Source organism: Hyperoodon ampullatus, assembly GCF_949752795.1.
Source record: "Hyperoodon ampullatus genome assembly, chromosome: 15".
Taxonomy (NCBI): Eukaryota; Metazoa; Chordata; class Mammalia; order Artiodactyla; family Ziphiidae; genus Hyperoodon; species Hyperoodon ampullatus.
The window spans coordinates 62756060-62777081 of NC_136928.1; the positions used below are offsets into that span (position 1 = coordinate 62756060).

The 21022-nt window shown below is 39.8% G+C and overlaps 1 protein-coding gene across 1 annotated transcript in view; it reads right to left on the reverse strand.

Annotated features, from left to right (window-relative positions):
• Nucleotides 1-649: 649 nt before the first annotated feature.
• TTC27 (tetratricopeptide repeat domain 27) overlaps nucleotides 650-21022 on the reverse strand; it is a gene marked incomplete at its 5' end in the record, with an annotated part of 189201 nt that continues 168828 nt past the window's right edge. The window contains 4 exons of the mRNA XM_079721409.1: nucleotides 650-888; nucleotides 4562-4662; nucleotides 9730-9841; nucleotides 11156-11353. Of these exons, the coding sequence (XP_079577535.1) occupies nucleotides 766-888; nucleotides 4562-4662; nucleotides 9730-9841; nucleotides 11156-11353 (534 nt within the window). The 3' untranslated portion in view covers nucleotides 650-765. The remainder of the gene's footprint in view (nucleotides 889-4561; nucleotides 4663-9729; nucleotides 9842-11155; nucleotides 11354-21022) is intronic.

Genomic DNA, 21022 nt, shown 5'->3' on the forward strand with positions numbered 1-21022 from the left:
TTAAGCTCGGCTGCTGCCTTCAATATTTGTTTCCATAGACATTACTAAGAAAACATTTTACTTTGGCATTTTTGTAATATGGCACCATTTATAGCTGTCTTCACTCATAATAACCTTATTAAATAACCATCTTTAGGGCTGGCAGTATACACAATGAGGGTCAGCCTGGTTACTAGTGGCTAATGGCTGAGTCAAAATTTGAGTTATGTCATTTTTTTCTTGCATTTTCCCTGATTTAGAAGTTAAACCATACCCACATTTCTAACTTAGCCAAGCCCATATCTTTTGGACCCAAATACAAAATCTCAAGAAGTGTAAAGGTTTCCATCACCAAAAGTACTCTTTTATCACTTCTGGATAATACATCAGCCAATCTAATGATTCCACAAACTTGCAGCGTGTGATTTCTTTTTTCCCTGTTTAGACTTTTTCCAAAGAATGATCTAATTCATTTTAGGCTGTGACAGAATAAACCCTATGCTAAAAAGAAAACTACATTTTTTTTTTGCTCTTTGTTCTGAAATACCTGAAGAATAATAAAAAATAGTGAATTCAACTGTAATTAAGCCTAAAGAAAAAAGGAAGGAACATTTTATTTAATGTATTTCAGAAAGTTCAAACATTTGGAAAGATCACAAAAGCAAGAATGTTACCCATACAAGAGAAATTTATTAAAAAAAATTAGTATCTTGTGGTTTAGATACACAGGTATAAGAGAAATTCCAGAAGGTGAAGCACCTTTTCCAGAAGCTGTTCCGAGGATGGTCAATACTGATTTTGAAATTGGTTGCTTAGGTCTTGAAGCTCTGTTACTAAGGTGTCCATTGCTGCTGTTTCATCAGCTAACTCCCTGGAAATTTCTCCACTTACCACATCTGTAAAAAGTTGCTGCAACATAAAGAACAAGGCAGAACTATCAAAACAATGAAAATCTCTTTAAAATAATATAGATACAGAGTACAGAATTAAAATGCCCTTTGCTTAATAATACATTATAGTAGCAACAGTAGTATTTGTTCTATTCGCCATCCTGAAATGTACAAGCTGCAACAATTAAAGGATGAATCAAACAACATGCCTGGACTTGTAAATTCAAATCAGCTCTGCTCTTCAAAATGGCTGCACTGAATATTGATTATATTATTCATTTCAATGTCATAAGATGGTTTTTGGATAAAGAGACATCATTCATCCAAACAAAACAAATCTATCCTTTGTGTATACAAGCAAAACAAATGTATTTAATATTCAAGTTCATATAAATCATACTTTTATGCTAATTATTTGAAAATTAATATGGCTTAGGACTCAGAGGCCACAAAGATCATCAAAATTTGGTGACAGGAAAAAAGCCCAGCAAAATAAAAGTGCCCCCCTTCGGTAAAAGGAATTGCCTTGGGAGGCATATTGCAACATACTCCAATAATGCCACCATGGCTGAAACATTCTGGAATGCCTCTCTAGGAGCTGCCTGCTGAGCCGGTACAGGCACCCAAGAAAATCAGCTTCAGGATTTTATGACTGTGTGTGTGTGTGTGCGCGCGCGCGCACGCACACGTGTTTTAATCAGAAATGTAATTTACTCAGCTTACCATAAATCTTTTTCATCACAACTGACTAGATGATTTGTTTACAAAAATCAAATTTACCATTACAATATAACTATTTACTTCCACCACAGATGATAGCAATTGTTCTGACAGCTATTTTAAAAAGGGAATCCTGAAGATGTTCTGAGTGACGGCATCATCACTACAATAAGCTTAGAGTTTCTCATAGTGACTTATGGAGCAAAGAACATTCACTTGAATGCAGAACTTCAAAAATGCTTTGCAAAGCTTTGCCACATTACTGTGTAGTCACACCTTGTACAGCATTTCACAACAGATTGACATACCAACCACTGAGATGTGATCAGTAGAGAAAACACCTTTGAGGAAAGTAACTTGGACTCACATAGCATATTTGTTTTTACTAAGAATTACAGTGTTTACAAATCATCATAAATCTGCACCACTGGGACTTCCCTGGTGGCACAGTGGTTAAGAATCCATCTGCCAATGCAGGGGACACAGGTTCGATCCCTGATCTAGGAAGATCCCACATGCCGCGGAGCAATTAAGCCCATGAGCCACAACTACTGAGCCTTTGCTCTAGGGCCCGCAAGACACAACTACTGAAGCCCACGTGCCTAGAGCCCGTGCTCCGCAATGAGAAGGCAAGCCCGTGCACCACAACGAAGAGTAGCCCCCGCTCGCCACAACTAGAGAAAGCCCACACATAGCAACAAAGACCCAATGCAGCCAAAAATAAATAAATAATTTTTTAAAAAAACTGCACCACTTCCCTATAGAGTAAGGAGAAAGCAGAGAGAAACTGAGGCTTAGAAAGAATGAATAATTTGCTGAGGATCCCATGGAGTGTAAGTGGTAAATCTGTTCTGTCTCCAGGCTCTCCAGCGTTTTCACCAACTGCCCTCACGACCCCCTGCAGCAAATCTGTACAAGGACAGGGTGCTGAGGGCCGAGGAGTTACTGTGTCCTGGCCAAGCATGGACTTGATGACTTTAGGTGAACCTCTAGGTTCTACCTAGGAGTTTAATTCCATGAAGTCCCAGGCCTGGCAAGAAAAGACTAGAGATTCATGCAAACCAAGCCTGCTACTTAACACAGTTATCGTCATTCATTTTCACTTTTTAAAGTGTTCTGAAAAAGTGTTCTTTTGGAAGGCAATTCTGTTTAGCAAACCCAATTTGTTGAAAAAGTAGAAAAGGCATGTGATTTACTACAAAATCAGAGACTCCTAAATATTATATGCAAAAAGGTGCTTTCAAAGGAGATGTTGGGGGCTTCCCTGGTGGCGCAGTGGTTGAGAGTCTGCCTGCCGATGCAGGGGACACGGGTTCGTGCCCTGGTCCGGGAAGATCCCACATGCCGCAGAGCAGCTGGGCCCGTGAGCCATGGCCGCTGAGCCTGCGCGTCCGGAGCCTGTGCTCCGCAACGGGAGAGGCCACAATAGTGAGAGGCCTGCGTACCGCAAAAAAAAAAAAAAAAAGGAGATGTTGGGAAGCAATTTTTCCCATTTTCGGATAATCCAGTTGTGATCTAATGAGAATAAAATCTAAATACAGATGATGTTCTGAGGTCTCATTTTCAATGTTTGGAATTCCACAATATGAACGGATGGGTAGTACAGACAAGACTATTTAAGTCATATAAGTACAGGTTTATGTAAAATTAATACATTATAAGAGAAAGCTTTGCACAGAATAGGGAAATCTGTAGAGTACATCCTGAAGAAATAAACCATCATGGGTAGGTTAATGATCTCACCAAAACTAGGAAAATTAGCTCCCAATTTGGGAAGGAGAGTCACAGAAAAAGTCTGCTAACTTGACTTTCTTTGAGAGAGCTCTTGCAGTTTTCTGAGAGACTCATAATCTGAAGTTGTTTGAAGTTTCCTGTTGGGAGGAAATACAGTTTCCCCAGGTAGATTACAGAAACCTGGTTCCAGCATGCAGACTAATAAGGACAGAAAAGTGAGTTAATAATCTAAAGAGGCAAAAACGATGCTCTGACCTGAAAAGATCAAGCAATTAATAAAAAGCATAGTCTGGAAAGGTTTTTACACGTGTCCAGAAGTGACCTTCACATGCCATGGACTTGCTCTCAGAAGTGAAGTAAAATTAGTTTGCAACCCAGGATTAAATAGTGAAGGCAAGGAAAGATTAGAAAAAAAAAGTGCTAAAGTGTGTTAGAAGTTATATTCCTTTAAATTTTGTTCCTGAGGTATACTCCAAACCTGGCTGCATGTTAGAATTACCTGGGAAATTTAACACAAATTTCCCAGGCTCTGTCCCAGACCCGATCTGTCACAGGTAGAGATGTGGAGTCCAATCTTCAAAATACCTCCCTCCATAATTCTCGGGTGTCCCCATTCTAGCACTGGTTCATAGGTTGGTATTTGTAAACCGATAGCGTTATGTTTTAGTTGTCAAACCTGAGTCAACCTATCTACCTTAATATTTGTGTCAAATCCATATATCACCTACTTAATATTCATCTCTAAATCTATTTTTTATTTAAATAAAAGTATTTTAAAGGAAACATTAGAACACAACTGTAAATAGAAAATAAGCAATACTATTCATGAAATTGTAGGCTTGATATGCGAGTTATACTTTTTCTAACATGCACTGAAATAAATACATATTAAAATAAAATGTTTACCCAAGTGCTACTAGTAGTATATATGCCACACTTTGGGAAAAAGTGATAGTAAGTAGTAGAGCAGTGTTTTAATTTGACTTAAAGAAAGCATCAAGAGCTGGATTATAAATATTAATTTCAAAGACTCCTAAGTTACCCATGTGTAGGGTGGTTTAGCCACTGGGTCAATGATCTCCTCACCAGTACAACTAATCACGTGGGGGCTGATGTCTAAAATATAACATGGACCTAAAATTATCCTTCATGTAAAAGAAGACTTAAGAGCAGCTGGCTGATACCAAAGACCTTTTATTTTCTATGATAATTCTAATTAATTCACATTTCACTCTCACCTTTGCTTTAGATAACAAGCCCCGTAAATTGAGTCGAACTGAAGAAAGCACTTGTATAGCCTCTTGGGGACTGGATTTGCTTTTACTGCATTTTATAGCCACTGGAAGATAAATATGGGGAAAACATCCATTAAAAATTGATAATGATAATTTGTAAGTACAAAAACCAATTAGTTAACTAGGATTTTATAGTAACAGACTTCAGAAATATTTCTACATGACAAGTTTTATTTTGGTGAAAGGAAAATAAGTTATATGCATAATTTTTCCTTTTATCCCTTAAGAAGGATAGCTTATTGCTAAAAGGAAAATTTTGAGGAAAATGAGGGACATTTGGTGAGTTACAGACTGTTGGGAATGGACCCGTGAAAACACACACGCACATGCACACACATAAGCACAGAGTAATGAAATTAGGCAGAGATAAGATCTAATTGAACACAAGGTACCCACAGAGAACAAAAACATATGCAGCTCATCTTAATGTGGCTTCTCATGGTACTGAGTCCCTAATGGGGAATCACAATTGCCGATGACACCAGCCCAAAGAAGTGAGATGCCAGATATTTACAGCTCAATTCTTACTGCATTTTTGTACTCAGAGTTTACATCACCATTCTGGAAGAAGTGACGCCAACAATCTAGGTGCCTGCATTTAGGGAATGTGACCATGACCAGGCTCTGGGGTCACTAAGCCATGCTTGGTATCCATTAGCAAGAAGTGGGGGAGAGGACAGTCACTCATTCCCGACACCTCTACCTCCACATTCTGGGGAGCCCATTTTCCTAAAACTTGAAATTATCAAGAGCGTGTAACCCTTCCTAGCACAGGGCCTGCCTATTAATGCTTTTTAAAAACAAGTGGTTAAGCACAGTGGTTAAGAATCTGCCTGTCAATGCAGGGGACACAGGTTCGAGCCCTGGTCCGGGAGGATACCACATGCCGCAGAGTAACTAAGCCCGTGCGCCACAACTACTGAGCCTGCACTCTAGAGCCCGCGTGCCACAACTACTGAAGCCTGCATGCCTAGAGCCCATGCTCTGCAGCAAGAGAAGCCACTGCAATGAGAAGTCTGCGCACCACAACGAAGAGTAGCCCCCACTCAACACAACTAGAGAAAGCACCCGCGCAGCAACAAAGACACAACACAGCCAAATAAATAAGTTAATTTAAAAAAAAGAACAAGTGAAGAGCTTTGTAAAAATATAATGCCTCTATACCCTGAGAAAACCATAATTCATAAAGAGTCATGTACTACAATGTTCACTGCAGCTCTATTTACAATAGCCAGGACATGGAAGCAATCTAAGTGTCCATCGACAGATGAATGGATAAAGAAGATGTGGCGCATATATACAATGCAATATTACTCAGCGATAAAAAGAAACGAAATTGAGTTATTTGTAGTGAGGTGGATGGACCTAGAGTCTGTCATACAGAGTGAAGTCAGAAAGAGAAAAACAAATACCATAGGCTAATACATATATATGGAATCTAAAAAAAGATGTTTCTGATGAACCTAGGAGCAGGACAGGAATAAAGATGCAGATGTAGAAAATGGACTTGAGGACACAGGTGGGGAGGGGAAGCTGGGATGAAGTGAGAGAGTAGCATTGACATACACACTACCAAATATAAAATAGATAGCTAGTGGGAAGCAGCTGCATGGCACAGGGAGATCAGCTCGGTGCTTTGTGACCACTTAGAGGGGTGGGATAGGGAGAATGGGAAGGAGGCTCAAAAGGGAGGGGATATGAGGATATATGTATATGTATAGCTGATTCACTTTGTTATACAGCAGATACTAACACACCATTGTAAAGCAATTATACTCCAATAAAGATGTTAAAAAAAAATTTTAAGTACACACACACACACATATATATATATGAATGTGCATATATAAAAAAAAGAAAAAAAAAGAAGGTAAATGCCTAATGAGCAGAGGGGCAAAATAAAATGCTGCTGAATTAAGAAAGAAAAAAAAAATAAACCATACACAAAACGAGAAATTCTAAAAGAATGAAACTAACTTGGAATAAATAATATTTAATGTCCTGCTAAAAAAAAAAAATATATATATATATATATATAATGCCTCGTATTTCTCCACTGATTTGTTGTTTTTGTTCCTCTAAATTATGCTCACTACAAACAGATCAATTATCAGGTCCTATTTTAAAACTACACTAAACAGTGCAACAACTGAAGTTTACTTAGTAGCCTGTATCTCAGAACAGGGATGGAAAACAGATTTCTTTCTGTATGCAAACTCTCACCAATTGGTGGAGGTTGCTTGTGCCTGGCAAAATAGTTTTGCCATTCACTAACACCTTCCATGGCTGGTGAGAACTATGCTTGACATTCCTATTCTAAAATAATAATCAGACTTTGAAAGGATGCATGGTAATCAACAACATTACACTCATTTTCAAAGGGTACAGTTAACATGGAGATAGTGAGGATTATGATGTCTGTGTCCCATAATAGAGGAAGGCTGTAACTGCTATTACTGAGGTACTTGGGCTATTTAGTACCTAGTAACATATCAAAAACAGCTGTGATTCTGTTTTCAATCCTTCATTGTCATTTTGAGAAAAACAAAAAAGCAAAAAGACAAACAGTGCTCCATTAGTCCCCTTCCTCAATCCCATTTCCAAAAGGCACTAGAGATGGGGAGACAGAGAGAGACAGAGAGAAATAGAGAGAGACAGAGAGAGACAGAGAGACAGAGAGACAGAGAGAGACAGAGAGACAGAGACAGAGAGACAGAGACAGAGAGAGAGAGACAGAGACAGAGAGACAGGGAGAGAGAGACAGAGACAGAGAGACAGGGAGAGAGAGAAATAACCTGCTGTTTCAAATCATCAGGAAATCCAAGACAGCTGTGCTTCCTCCAGGCAGACTGTAGTTAAAATGCGTAACTATTATTTTAGAAGTTCCTGGATGGCAAAGAAGGAACGAACTTTTGTCCACCCTTTCCCAGAAGACAGAACAGCAGAGACTGTAAATGAATACCCTCCAGACAGAACAATGGGTACACGATGACAACACTATTACAGAAGGGTCTCCAACACTACGTGGAGACCACAATGTCTTACACCAAGCTTTCTGAAGCACATGGCTACTCTTAAAAATAGCAACCCGGAAGGGAATAAATCATGTGGAGATTTTTTAAAATGTTATATTTCCTTTTCCAGTGGAATTGGGTGAGGTGGAGAACAGTGATGGGGAGAAAGATAAAAAAGAGAACAGAAATAACAGAGAAACTCAGCTCATTCTTCCATGGAGCACTGGTATACAAAAGCAACATAGAAAAGGTTAAGATTTATCTCCATAAATCTAAAATATCACGAGAAAAGAAAGCTGAGCATCCACTCAAGTATGCTTAAAATGTTGTAGGAGCACGAACACATAATTCACTAAGTCAAAGGGAAACTTAAAAGAACAGACACTTGTTTTTCTCTGAGTAATGCCTGGATGAAAAAACAAAAAAAGGTACCAAAAATAGTTCGCAATCAACTTTAACATGCAAAATGAAGATTTTTCCTAGAGTACTTCTTTAACCTGCATATTTATATTTGACAGGTTTAACACCATCACTTAGTGATTACAGAAAATATCTTGGCTTTGACTGTTATAGAGCCTGCTGTTCACCGAAATGTTTAGGGTTGGCAAGCTGAAGTAGCTCAGATAAATTCTTCAGAGAAAATTGCACCCTGTTATAACTGCTTAGCATGGGTTTCCTCAAATACAGTACCATAGCCACAAAGGCCAAAGGGATAAAGAGTGAGCTCCATCTGAGCCCACCCACCAGGAGGACAGCACGAGCTACCTAAATTCTAGCCACCCTAGACCATCATTCCACTGGTCTATCGGCAATTATCTCAACCTTTTGGATATTTATATCCTTTTGTCAATGATAAGTAGAATTATTAACTACTAAGCCCAGTTCTAAATTGTTTGAATGTTCTATGACTTCTTTCAAGGCAAAGTTAAACTTTATTCTTGTTCATTTTTTTCTTTTTAGTTTTTTTTTTTTCTTTCTTTCCTCCTCTTTTTTTTTTTTCTTTTTAGTTTTGAGTCCCTTATCATACAGCTCAGATCCTCTACCATAGAAGGAACAGGGTGGGGGTGAGGAGGTAAGGGATTAACATTTAAACCATGTGTAAGATACTGGTAAGTGTTTAAATATGTTTTTACTTATTTTTCATAACCATAGGTAGATATTATCCCCATTTTCCCCATGAGGGAACTAAGAGTCAGAGAAGCTAAGTCATGGTGACCCCAAGTCACCCAGTTAGTATGTGGCAGAGCTGGTCCTGGAACTTGGGCCTCCCTGAGTCCAAAGTTCTGCCCTTTTTATTGTCCCTTGTTGGCTACCTATTTGCTGCAACTATTAGTTGCAGAAGTTAGAGGAGGACTTTAGGATAGGTTCACAGTCCTTGTGATTCAGTTCTTGAGAGTGTGGCTTCATTATTTTATTTGAATTGCATTCCCAGGGCATCACATGCCTATATTCAAACATAAATATAAAAGTGCATTATTACCTTTAACTAGTATATTTTTCATTAATGCAAATAATTAAAGGTGGCCTTTATCTGGAATATCTTTCCCCAACTGGCCTACAATTTTATATGTAAGGTTTTCCCTCCCCTCAAATATCACCCACTAAATTTCCCAAAGTTATGGATGAGACTATATATTTAATTTCCTTTGTATATGCCATAGCTCTTATGTATATTGCTATGCACTCCAGAAATCTATGTATTTTTATGAATAAATATTTTCATTTATAAAAGAAGAACATGAGTCAGGAAAAGTTAATATTTTCTTACTACTGCATCATCAATGAAGGAGAAGGTTACTTCTGTGTGAAGTGAAGATTAAATACAGTTGTAAAAGTATTTCCTATCTCTAAAGTTTCTATCATCTGTCACTTATTCAAACACTATTTAAGCCTCTAGCCTATTTCTTCTTATTGCTCCAGGGTGCCTACTACATAATAGTTGGTCTGTAAATATTTGCTGAATTAACTACAACAATTTTAATATAACGAAATAACCTGAAATTATTTGTAATGGAACTTTGCTTTTGACTAATACTTCTTCTTATCAGTAAAAATACATTAAAATATGCCATGGATATCAAACATTACATCAAATACCATGTGCGAGTCCTAAGGCTCTCTGAACCACTTCTTTAAATGATGTAATATCTTTCTCCCAACAACTGGACTGTGTGTCACACTTGTATGCCTTAGAGAGATACTGGAACGCCTGAGGAAAGAAAAAGAACAACTTTCAGAATAACAAGTAGAATTCACATTTCAAACTCAGCTTCCTGGAAGTCATATGGAACTAATTCCAACCAAAAAACCAGTCTCTGTTGTTATGTAGCACAGTTTCTATGATTCTCATCAAAGAAGGGGCATAGATGCACATCCAACAGCAATGAGCAATTAAAAGAAATCAACTGGATGTGTCTGGATAGAGACACTTCCCTCCAAACCGAAAAATAAAAACGCTTGGTTTGGAAATCTATAAGAAGTATACACATTTCCCTAGCATTTGTAGCCATCAGCTTAAGAGACCAGTTTAGAGAATGAGGTGTGAACTTGGTGAAAACTACTGAATTACTGGTAGGTGTGTAAACTCACAGGTGTTTAAAACACTCCCTTTCACAACCCCACCCTTGTGGATACTTGAGGGAGAAGTCACAGATCAGAGAATTCAGAGTACCCTTAATTCTGCACATAAAGAGAGGACATAATTCAAGACAAAATGGAAGGACGGAAAGCAGGAGTGTGTGCATGCCTGCGTGTGAGTATGTGTTCTCTGGGCTGACAGGGCTTTGGTGGAAGCCAGCTGGGTGGACTGAGGGAGGAGAGAATGGCTAAGAATCCCACAGATTAGCTGTTCTGTGGCGAATTCCAAACTTACACAAGAAGTACATTTGATTTGTTGTGGATGTTTTGAAAAGAGCACAAAATATTTAGTATTCCAACCTTGGAAACTCTGGAGGTGCATCTACATTCTAAGATAAGAAGCTAAAGGCATAAATTGAATCTATCTGGTGTTCTACTGCACTGTGAGAAAGGGGCAGGGTAACCTTTGTGAAATATTTTATGTTTAGACTTTAAAAGCTCCTCTCTGATATTCTTATCTAGCCCCTTTTTCTTTCTCCTTTTCATAGTCTCCATCTCGGATTTAAACACTCCTTTGTCCTTGTACCGTCTACCTTAGTCTTCAGCAAGGAGCCTGCAGAAAGGGGTGTGGAGTAAATAACAAGAACCAGCTGTTCGCTGCAGCTCTGGAGGGAGAGCAGGTTAAGACAGACCCTTTTGCAGGAAACAGAGAACAATTATTTAAGAAAAATTCATGGAAAGAAAAAAGATGAATACTTACACATCTTAACCTGTCCACAATTCAGGGTGCTTACGTTAAGGACTCGGAATCACACCTGAAAACTTGAGCGTATTAATCTTACCTTTCAAATTATCACAGTCTTCCTCCAACCATCAAAAAAGCAGATCCACTACACCTATGTTCAAACAGAAGGCAAGAGCCCCGGAGGACTGAGGCAGGACTCACCTTTTCATTTTCATCAGGCTTGTCACTCTGCCCGTTGCCATACACTCGGGCATACAGTCTCCAGATTTCTCCGTCGTTCGTCACTCTTGAAGTTACTCTGCCAAACAGCTCCTGCAGCTTTCCTCTGAGGCCAGGTGCAACATCTCCACTATGATCAGCCATCCCATCCATCACTGCCCTGACCAGAATTGTAAGGACCTTAAAAGATGCACAGGAGAAACTGGGAAGCTAGAAACAACCAAACAATAGCTAAAAACAAAGAGCTACCCTCACCATCAACGATGATGACAGTGAAAAACCTTGTCAGGCCTGTAAGAATATCACCTGTCACTTTTGAAAAATAAAATACAAGACGAGCCATCCCGAACCACTGTCTGGAATCGCAGGCCGACTACCTCTCCCAGTGTCCCTTTTCAGGCTCCTTGGAGGGCTCTGCTTCCACAGGGCCCTATGCTCTGTGCACCTCTCTTCGCACTCTGAGGGCTCTCTCTGAATGATCTGATCCACACCTGTAGCTGCAAATACGCTATGACCAAGTCTACCCGATACTGTCAGCGCAGCTCCAGCCCGACTCCTCTCTGGAGCCCCAGGACTGTGCACCTCTGTATCTACCAGCCATGTCCCATCAACATCTCATGCTCCATCGATCCCAAAGGGAAACCTAGATCCCAGATCCCTCTTCCTCCTGCAGTCTCAGAGCCAGTGACCTGAGCGCCAACCTAGAGTCTCTTCTCTCCCGGCTGAGCCACATGTAACCAATTTGATTCAACATTCCTAATGAGTCCTAAATCCAGCTTCTCCTCCTTTAGGTTGGGCCGCACTATTCCCACCTGGACTGCAGTGATAACACTCTAATTCTGCTAAAAGAGGTCCTGGCCCTTCCTAATTGTTGCATAATAAACTGCTAGTGCATTTGCCTTAGGTATGCAGGGTACCCACAAAGTAGCTCTTGACCTTCCAACTACCCCAGGTCCGCTCACCATTTGCAATTTTGTGGCCATCTCATTTTCATTAGTCAGATGCTTTGAATGCTGATAGATGAATTAAGGTGAGCCCCACCGTGGGTTACACTGTTATGACAAGCTACATCTGTCACATCTATATTAGGCTGTGTATCTCAAGGCTTCCTGGAAGCATAGAAAGTGCATCCTCCATCATCCACTCTTGTGACAGGAGACCAGCAAAGGCACGTGGATCCACGTAAAGAACCAGCTCGAGGAGAGTGCCCTCAGACCCTGCTGCTACTCAGTGCAGCCCTTGGACTGACAGCATTGGCATCACCCAGGAGCTCGCTGTAAATGAGGAATCCTGGATGGAGATGCCGCTCCATCTCAACTGAGATTCTGCATTTCTAATGAGCTCCCAGGTGATTCTGATGTTGATGGTCCACAGATCACACTTTGAGTGGCAAGGTTCCAAGAGACAGGGTGCCACATCTTTATTCTTCCTCTGAACTTCAGAGAGAGGACCACATTTCATCACCTTGTGTCCCCAGTATCTAACATCATGCCTGGCACACAGCTCTGATGCAATAAATACTTATGCCTGAAAGAAAGACTGAATGAACACACCTCTTTCAGAAAGCTTTGCTAAGAGAAATGCAACCAGTGTGACATCTTGCTCTATCTCCCCATAGAGCATTCTGATCTAGGCATGAGATGCATCCAAGGAATCAAGGCTCTTCTGGCCCATGAACACTGTTAGGAATGTGAGCTCAGACTTATGGTCCTAATTATATACAGGGATAAAAGTGGACAGGAGAACACTCACTCAATTGTGCTTTTTTCTTTTTTGATGGACAAGGTAAATTATTTCTGCCTATAAATTCACATTACAATCCAAAATGTACAGTTTTAAATCTGAAAGTAATGAAATAGATATTACAATTCCACTCATAGTTTTAAATATGAAAGTCACAATGCAGAAGAAATGGTATGAATGTGCACTACCTGTTTCAAGTAATCATTCTGTAAACGTTTCAAGGATTAACATACTTCGAAAGAGATGGTCTATTGAAATAGTTAATAACATGGACAAATGAGGCATACTAAATTAGTAAAATTCTTTGTTTTTTCTGGGATATCACAGTTGGCCCAACATCCTATCCCCTCATTTTAGCCACGATGAGTAGCCAAGGGGGAAGAAAAATCTTTTGGCCTTCTTGCCAATAAAAATGGAGAGCTGCAGTACTGGTGTTTGAGAGGGGGAAAGTTGGCGAAGCAGGGTGTGTGTGTGTATTTGCGGGTGCATAGAGGGAACTGCAAAAGGGTAAGGAGGTAGATAGAATGCCTCTGTTTTGGGGTTAGGGGGCAGATACCAAACACCTCTACCCAATTCATATGCAGATACCATAAGTAGAGAGACCCTGAATATAAGTGGAGGCAATAACAAATTTGTTTTTATACTCTCTATTTAATGTACAATGGTTAAATAGCTGGATCTGGGCCTTAGAAGAGAGTTCTATATGGAAGAATACATAATAGAAGTCATTCATGGCCATGGCAGATATTGCCTAGAGAGACTGTGTTGGGTAAGCATCAGACCAAGGATAGAGTCTTAAGGAACACAACATTTAAAAGGAGGGTAGATGAACAGAAGTCTATGCACAAAGAAAGGGTGGCAGAAAGCGATGTCATGGAAACCAGGGAAGGAGAAAGTAACAAGGAGAGTACATCTACAGAAGATCAGAACTGGAAGATTCTGCTGGATTTGGCAGGTACACGGGTTAGTGACTGTATCCAGAGCTAAAGCCAGAAAAAGGAGGGCATGAGAGATCATGATTTTAGACAAGAGGCTCACAAAGAGAATCACATGAAAACCAAGACAAGTATTAACATCATAAAAAACAAAAAGCAGGGCCTCCCTGGTGGCGCAGTGGTTGAGAGTCCGCCTGCCGATGCAGGGGATACGGGTTCGTGCCCCGGTCTGGGAGGATCCCATATGCCGCGGAGCGGCTGGGCCCGTGAGCCATGGCCGCTGAGCCTGCGCATCCGGAGCCTGTGCTCCGCAACGGGAGAGGCCACAACAGTGAGAGGCCCGCGTACCGCAAAAAAAAAAAAAAAAAAACAAAAAGCAAAAAATACCCCCCAATCATAGTATCCTATAGTACCTATTTTGAATATAATTTGCATAGGGATATAATAGTAATAGAAAATATTCATATAACCAAAATTTTTAATATAAATATATTGGGAAAATAAGAAAGGGAAGTAGTGGAAATGCTAATATAAGAGAATTAAGTCCTTATTTACTATAATAGGAAGTCAACTGATAATACCTAAAATTTGGTTAATAAAAAATAGGCGGGGGAAGCAGTGGAGCAGGAAATTGCTGTATTTTGTTATAAGCCTTATACTACGACTTAACTTGTAAAAACTATAAGTTATGTGTTATTTTAATAACACAAAAATTTAATTTAAAAATAGAGAAAAAGAATAAATACAAAGATTGGCAAAGAGGAAACAAAAAATGACAGCACACATGAATATTCATTTATAAACTTTAAAATTATGTCTTTGGTGTGTGTGGGCGGAGGGGGAGGGGCAAAGACTATAAGGGGACCGTGAGGACTTTGGGATGCTGGTGATGTTCTGACTCACACTCCGGGGAGGGCGTGGGCCGGTGGGGGCGGTGGTGGTGGTGGGGGGCCCGGGTGGTTTACACAGGTGTGTTGCCCTTCGTGAAAATTCATGTTTACTTATGACCTGTGTACTTTTCTATATTTTCACTCTATTTTAATAAAAGTTAATTAAAAATGTATTTCCTGGAATTAAGAAAGCCCCATAAACTGAAGGAAAAACATAAGAGTTATTAAAATACATTAAAAAATGGAGCTAATATGTAATCTTCAAAACTGGGTTTAGAGTGATAAAATTTTTTTTAAAACTATTAATGTTATAATTTACTGGTTAATATCACCATTTCCCTCCCTCTAACTGGTAAGAAAAATCACACTCTTGTTATCCAGACTGACTACCAAAATAGTAACTTTTAACATATATTTAACCCTTCTTTAGTAAACAGATATTTTTCACTTAAAAAAAGCAAAGGGTGTTGTAGTAGGATTTCTTTGATAAAATGAATCACCAAGAATTATGATTTTCTCCTGGGCAGTCTACAAAGTTTACCTGCATTATAGTCCTTTGCACCATCAAAGGTGAAAAAGATTTTTTTTTTACCAGGTAAATGTTTTTATCTACTGTAAACTGGGTAAAAATATGATTACTGAACCCATCAGTAACTAGTTAAAACTGTAAATTATTAAGTATGTAATAAGAGGCTGAAGGGTAGAGTACTAAAGTTTAAGAATTTAGAGGTAAACGATTCTTGGTGAAACAGGATCCAAGATATGGCCACTTGGATGGGTTGTTCCTATGAAATAAGATGAAGGCAAAGAAGTTTAAGTCCAAAGTATTCAATGTGCCATCTACCTAAAACCAAGTGTTCAAGAACAGTAGATCTAGAGTGGAGAGGAAGATATACATAGTCGGTTGCTGAAGTCCACCATGAATATGGGGGAATGGCTAGGAAGTTGGTAAACAGCAGTAACGAGGACACGTCTTCTGTCTGCAACATCACAGAACTGTTGTATCAAGGAGTCAATATACAGGTAAAGAGCTTCAAAAACTGTAAAGCAATATAAACCTATAAACTATCATGATTATCACTGACCCTCAACTTCCTTACTCTGTCAAAAGGGGACAGCAAAGCCCTCATCGTCGCCCACTCATTATGTGCCCCTATACTTACTTGGATTAAAATGGAGCTAAAGAAGAACAAACTCTACCACCATGGTATCAGCCCTCAATACCTCCCACTACCCCTGCTGTGAGCACTCACCATGTGCTAAGCCCCATTCTAAGTACGTGACCAACATGATTTCATTTAGTTCTCACTGTAACCCTAGGAAGCAGGGACTTTATTATCTCCACTTTACAAAGAAATTGAAGCATGAGAGGTAAAATGAACTTCTCAAGGGCACAGAGCAAGTGAATGGTGGAGGTGGGTCTTGAACACAAGTGATACTGGCCTCCTGAGTTTTGATGAGGATGAAGAGAAGACGACGATGATAGCAGGTAATATTCGCATATATACACCTTCCTAGGAGCCAGGGGCTCTATGAACACAATCTTCCTAACAACCCTAGGGGGAAGGTGCTCTTGTTATTTGCATTCTGCAGATGAAGAAACTGGAGCACAGAGAAGTTAAGTAACTTGTCCAAGGTCACACACCTAGGGAAGGCAGAGGTGGATTTGAACCTGCAGCTCGCATCCTGGCTCTTGCTCTCAGGCATTTGCTGTATTAAATGATAAAGCACAGCTCCTTACTCCTCTGTTGTTCCTTCCTTTCTAATAATAAGTTCTTTTCATTGGAAAGATTTGCTCTTTTATGAAATATGTATGCCAATAACTTTGATCAGTTCATTATCGTTTTTTTGCCAAATCTTGAATCAACCCAAACCAGACAAGTTTTTGTAGTTCTTTCTTTTTTAACTTAAAAATTTCCCCAAGACATTGGAGCTAATAAAAAATAAAAAGAGAAAATAAAATTCACAAACACAAGCACTACTAACATTGTCATTAATTTCTAATTTCTTTACTGTATGTAAATTTTTAAATATAATACTATGTGAACTGTTTTATCTTTTCACTTAACATTATGTCATAGAATTTTTTGATGTTTTCATATATTCTTTAGATAGATCACTTTAACAGATTCAAAGCCTCCCACTGGGTTGACAGAGCACAGTCTATTTAACAATTCCCCTGCAGTTAGATAGTTAGGCTGTTTCCATGTACTGCCATTGTCCTTATCATTATAAAGAACACTTCACTGCAGATTTTTGTGCCTAAAGATTTTTTTCATACTGAAGCTTCTTTAGGTTAGAATTCCAGTAACAGAATTATGGAATCAAGGGAATAAACATTTTAAGACTCTAGAGATAAGCTGAATACTTTCAAAAAGGGCTAAATCAAATTAGATGTCCATCTGTAGTATATGAAAATGTGTCATTTCACTGCATATTACCAGCACTGTGTGTGTGTGTGTCTGTGTATGTGTGTGTAGGTGTTTTAATCTTTGATATTTTGTTCCACTAAAAATATATGCAGCTATTATTCTGAATTTTACTTTTATTATTAATGAATTTAAAACTCTTTCCAAATGTTTGTTGAGTATATTTCATTTTTAAGATATTTAAATTTTTTCTTAATTTGTACGGAACTCATTATTTTCCAATGTGAAAACGGTTTTATTGTTCATCTTCATATGGAGATTACGTAGCCTACAAGCTGATGCACTAACACGTTGCTAGCCTCTTTTTCTGAACCCCAATTCTGTACACTGCTTAAAAAAAAGAGAAAGTTGATGAATCTGAGAAAGTAACAGCAAACACATGGGAAACCCTGGAGAGACAGAGACTGGCTGGGTCCTGGTTTGGTGGAGAAGAGCAGCCCAGGGTGGAAACGTACAAAGTACCAAGGTTCACAGATGGGCTGAGAAAAGCTGTTTAGTTGTGCTTTTTTTTTTCTTCCACACACTACTCTATACACCACTTGCCATCAACGTGGAGAGACTGAAACACAGCAGTGCCAGCCCAGTGCAAGCCAGGGACCAGGCAGGTACCGTCTGGGGGCAGAGGGCCTGGCCAGCCCCCCACCTGCTGAGGTTGCATGACTACTCAGGAAGATGGGATTGGAAGAAAGCAGTGCCTGGCAGAGATAAGAAAGGTTTCCTGAGGAGCCAGGCCACTTGGCGGCGGTGGTGGTGGTGGTGGTGGTGGGAGGAGGCAGTGGCAAGGTGTTTCCAAAAGGTGAGCTCCCCTTGTGGCCCAAACTCACCAGGAGGGGCACAGTTGGTCCTGGGCTTGCTTTAGACCCTCTCACCAAGTACGCATTACCAGTCAAGGAGCCAATATCCCCGGGGAAGTATGAGCCAATAGGGACAAAATTAAGACATCTGAAAAGTGGAACCATAATGAAAGAAACAAATTGAACAGCCTATGTGAAAAAGAATGAAAGGGACATGTGGAGGAAAACTTGATTTCATAATACATATCCTCAGGAAGATGAGTGGGAAAAAACAAGGGAATGGTGAGATCCCCTGGGTAGCAATATAAACGGGGAAGAAAAATAGCGTGAGGACTGAGCCTGGAATTGCTCTCACAGGGAAGGAAAGGCGAGAACGATTCTGCAAAGGAGATGAGGAAGCTGCATCTGGCAGCGTAAGAGTTGTGAAATTCTGGAAGCCAGCTGAAGAAAGCACTTGAAGGAAGAGAGATCAACTGCGTTAAGTGTAACAGATAGGCTGAGAAACCTGAGGGCTGACAGCTGTCCCCTGGATGTGGCAATATAGACCCTGACAACAGCACGCTCAGTAGGCTGGCGGAGATGAGCCTAGAGGGCGTGGGCTCCAAAGAGGACAGGAAGAGGGGAAGTGGAGACTGTGCAGCAAGATGCTTCTCCCAAAGAGTCAGCCCTGAAGAGCAGCAGAGAAATGGGGTGGGGACTGGGCTGGGGGTGGGGGGAGTGCACATAAATTATTTGTGCACAGTTTGTAAAGCTTGAGAACTTTCAAAAAACAAGAGCAATGATAAATGCATTTGTAATATAACACAGCTATACAGGTAAACTTTAACCCATGGTGATCGTAAGGGAAGGGCCACTTGCCTTTTTGTTGGAAAACTAATCCTAATACTCTACTCCAAAGATATTCTTTATTTCGTCTGTGTTTTTTTTCTTGGGGTTCTGGACACCCTTGGGGATCTAATTGAGAGTTTTGAACCCTCTACCCAGAATAGGTACATAGCCACGTAAACAAATTTTTTTCATGATATTTCAGGTAATCTCACAATCTTCTGAAGCCTAAAAATAGATCCTTCTTAGAAATTCTAATTTGTCCACCATGGCATGGGACTCCAGTCTTCTCTCTCAATACTACATACGACTAAGCATACGACTAAGTAAGTGTATCTCTTTGAAAAGCTTTATTAGTTTTCTATCAACTCCTTCCCTATTCTTATTATCCCTTCTGTCCCTTCCAGATGTTCAAATCTCTGGTATTGTTTTAGGCAAGACCTTCATGTGATCAGTTGAGGTCTCTCTGGCCTTCTCTCGGGGGCACCTCTGTGCATGTTGCCTCTCCTTCTACCAAAGCTACCAATGAGGTGTGTGTTGGACACACTCTCTTACCTTTACCAACCTCACTATTCTCAAAGCCACCGCTTTCTCCGTGAAAAGGAGCATGAAAGTTGTGGTGGGATGAATAGTGTCCCCCCCGCCAAATTCATGTTGAAACAGAACCTCAGAATGTGATCTCATTTGGAAATAGGGTCTTTGTAGAAATAATTAGTTAGGCTTAAGTCATATTAGATTAGTGTGGGCCCTAAATCCAATGACTAACGTTCTTCTAAGAAAAGGAGCCGACAAACAGAGACATGGGGGAAGGAGGTAAAGTAGGTGAAGAGGGAGGCACAGGTTAGAATTATGCAGCCACAAACCAAGGAATGCCAGGAACCAGAAGCTGGAAGAGGCAAGGAAAGATTCTTCACTGAGCCTTTAGAGGGAGCATGGCCCTGCCAACACCTTGATTTCAGACTTCTAGCCTCCATTACTGAAGAGAATCAATTTCTGTTGTTTGAAGACACCAACCTTGTAGTAATTTGGTAGAGAAGACCCAGGTAACGAATCCAGCAGTCTTACATAGAAAGACTAAGGCAACATGGAGAACAGTACGACGAACGCTTCCCAGGGCACTTAACTGGCTTCTACTAACCCTCTTCCAGTTTCAGTTCAGGAAGCACTAAATGAGGCTGTCATGTCTCAGCCTGTCCCTCATCAGGACAGTGACGTTCAGCCCTCTGGTCAGAAGTCATCCTTTCCTCATGTGTAGAAGTTTTCAATTCAAATCTCTCCATATTTTCTTTAGCAGAGTTTGGCTTTTGTGTCATTATTAAAAATGTTTTCTCCACCCCCAAGCTTATAAAAATATTTACCATACTTTCTTTTAAGTGCTTTCATGGTTTTACTTTTTCAATAATAGTGACGATGACGATGACGATGCTAACGGCAGCTATACTCACAGCACTCGTATGTGCCAGGCACTATTCTCTGCCCTTTACATATATGAACTTACTTACTCTTCACAACAATCCTGTGAGGTACTAATATCATCCCTGTTTTACGAAACTGAAGAACAAAGTGGTCAGTAATTTGCTCAGGTCATACAGCTAGTGACTGGCAGAGGTAGTAAGCAAAGGCTGTCTAACCCCAGGATCTATGCTCTTACCTACAACATGATCCTGCTTCTCAAGCCATTTCAATTTAAATATTTATCCAGGGAATTCCCTGGCGGTCCAGTGGTTAAGACTCTGTGCTTCCACTGCAGGGGACACAGGTTCAATCCCTGGTCAGGGGACTAAAGATCCCCCACGCCAGGTGGCACGGCCAAAAAAATAAATAAATGAATAAATAAATATCTTAACCATTTGAATTTATTTTGGTTTAAGGAGTGAAACAGAGCCTTCATTTTGGGTCCGAAATCCTTGGCCAACTATTTCAATACATATTGAATATTTTATTTTATCCCACAGATTTAAAATGCTATCCTTAACATGAACTAAATTCTCATACTTGAGTCTGTTTCTGAATCCTCTCTCCTGTCCCATTTCATTCCTGTAGCAGATGTTAACTCTTAATATAATAAGGATATTATTAGCTTTTTATCTTTTCTATTTGTTACAAATATTTCATCACATATTTTTTCCATGAAGTCATAAAAATTCCTTCAAGTTTTTTTTTTCTTGCTTCACAGTTCAGGAAATATGGTAAAAACCCACTTGTACTACTAATTTTTCTAGGAGATGAAAAA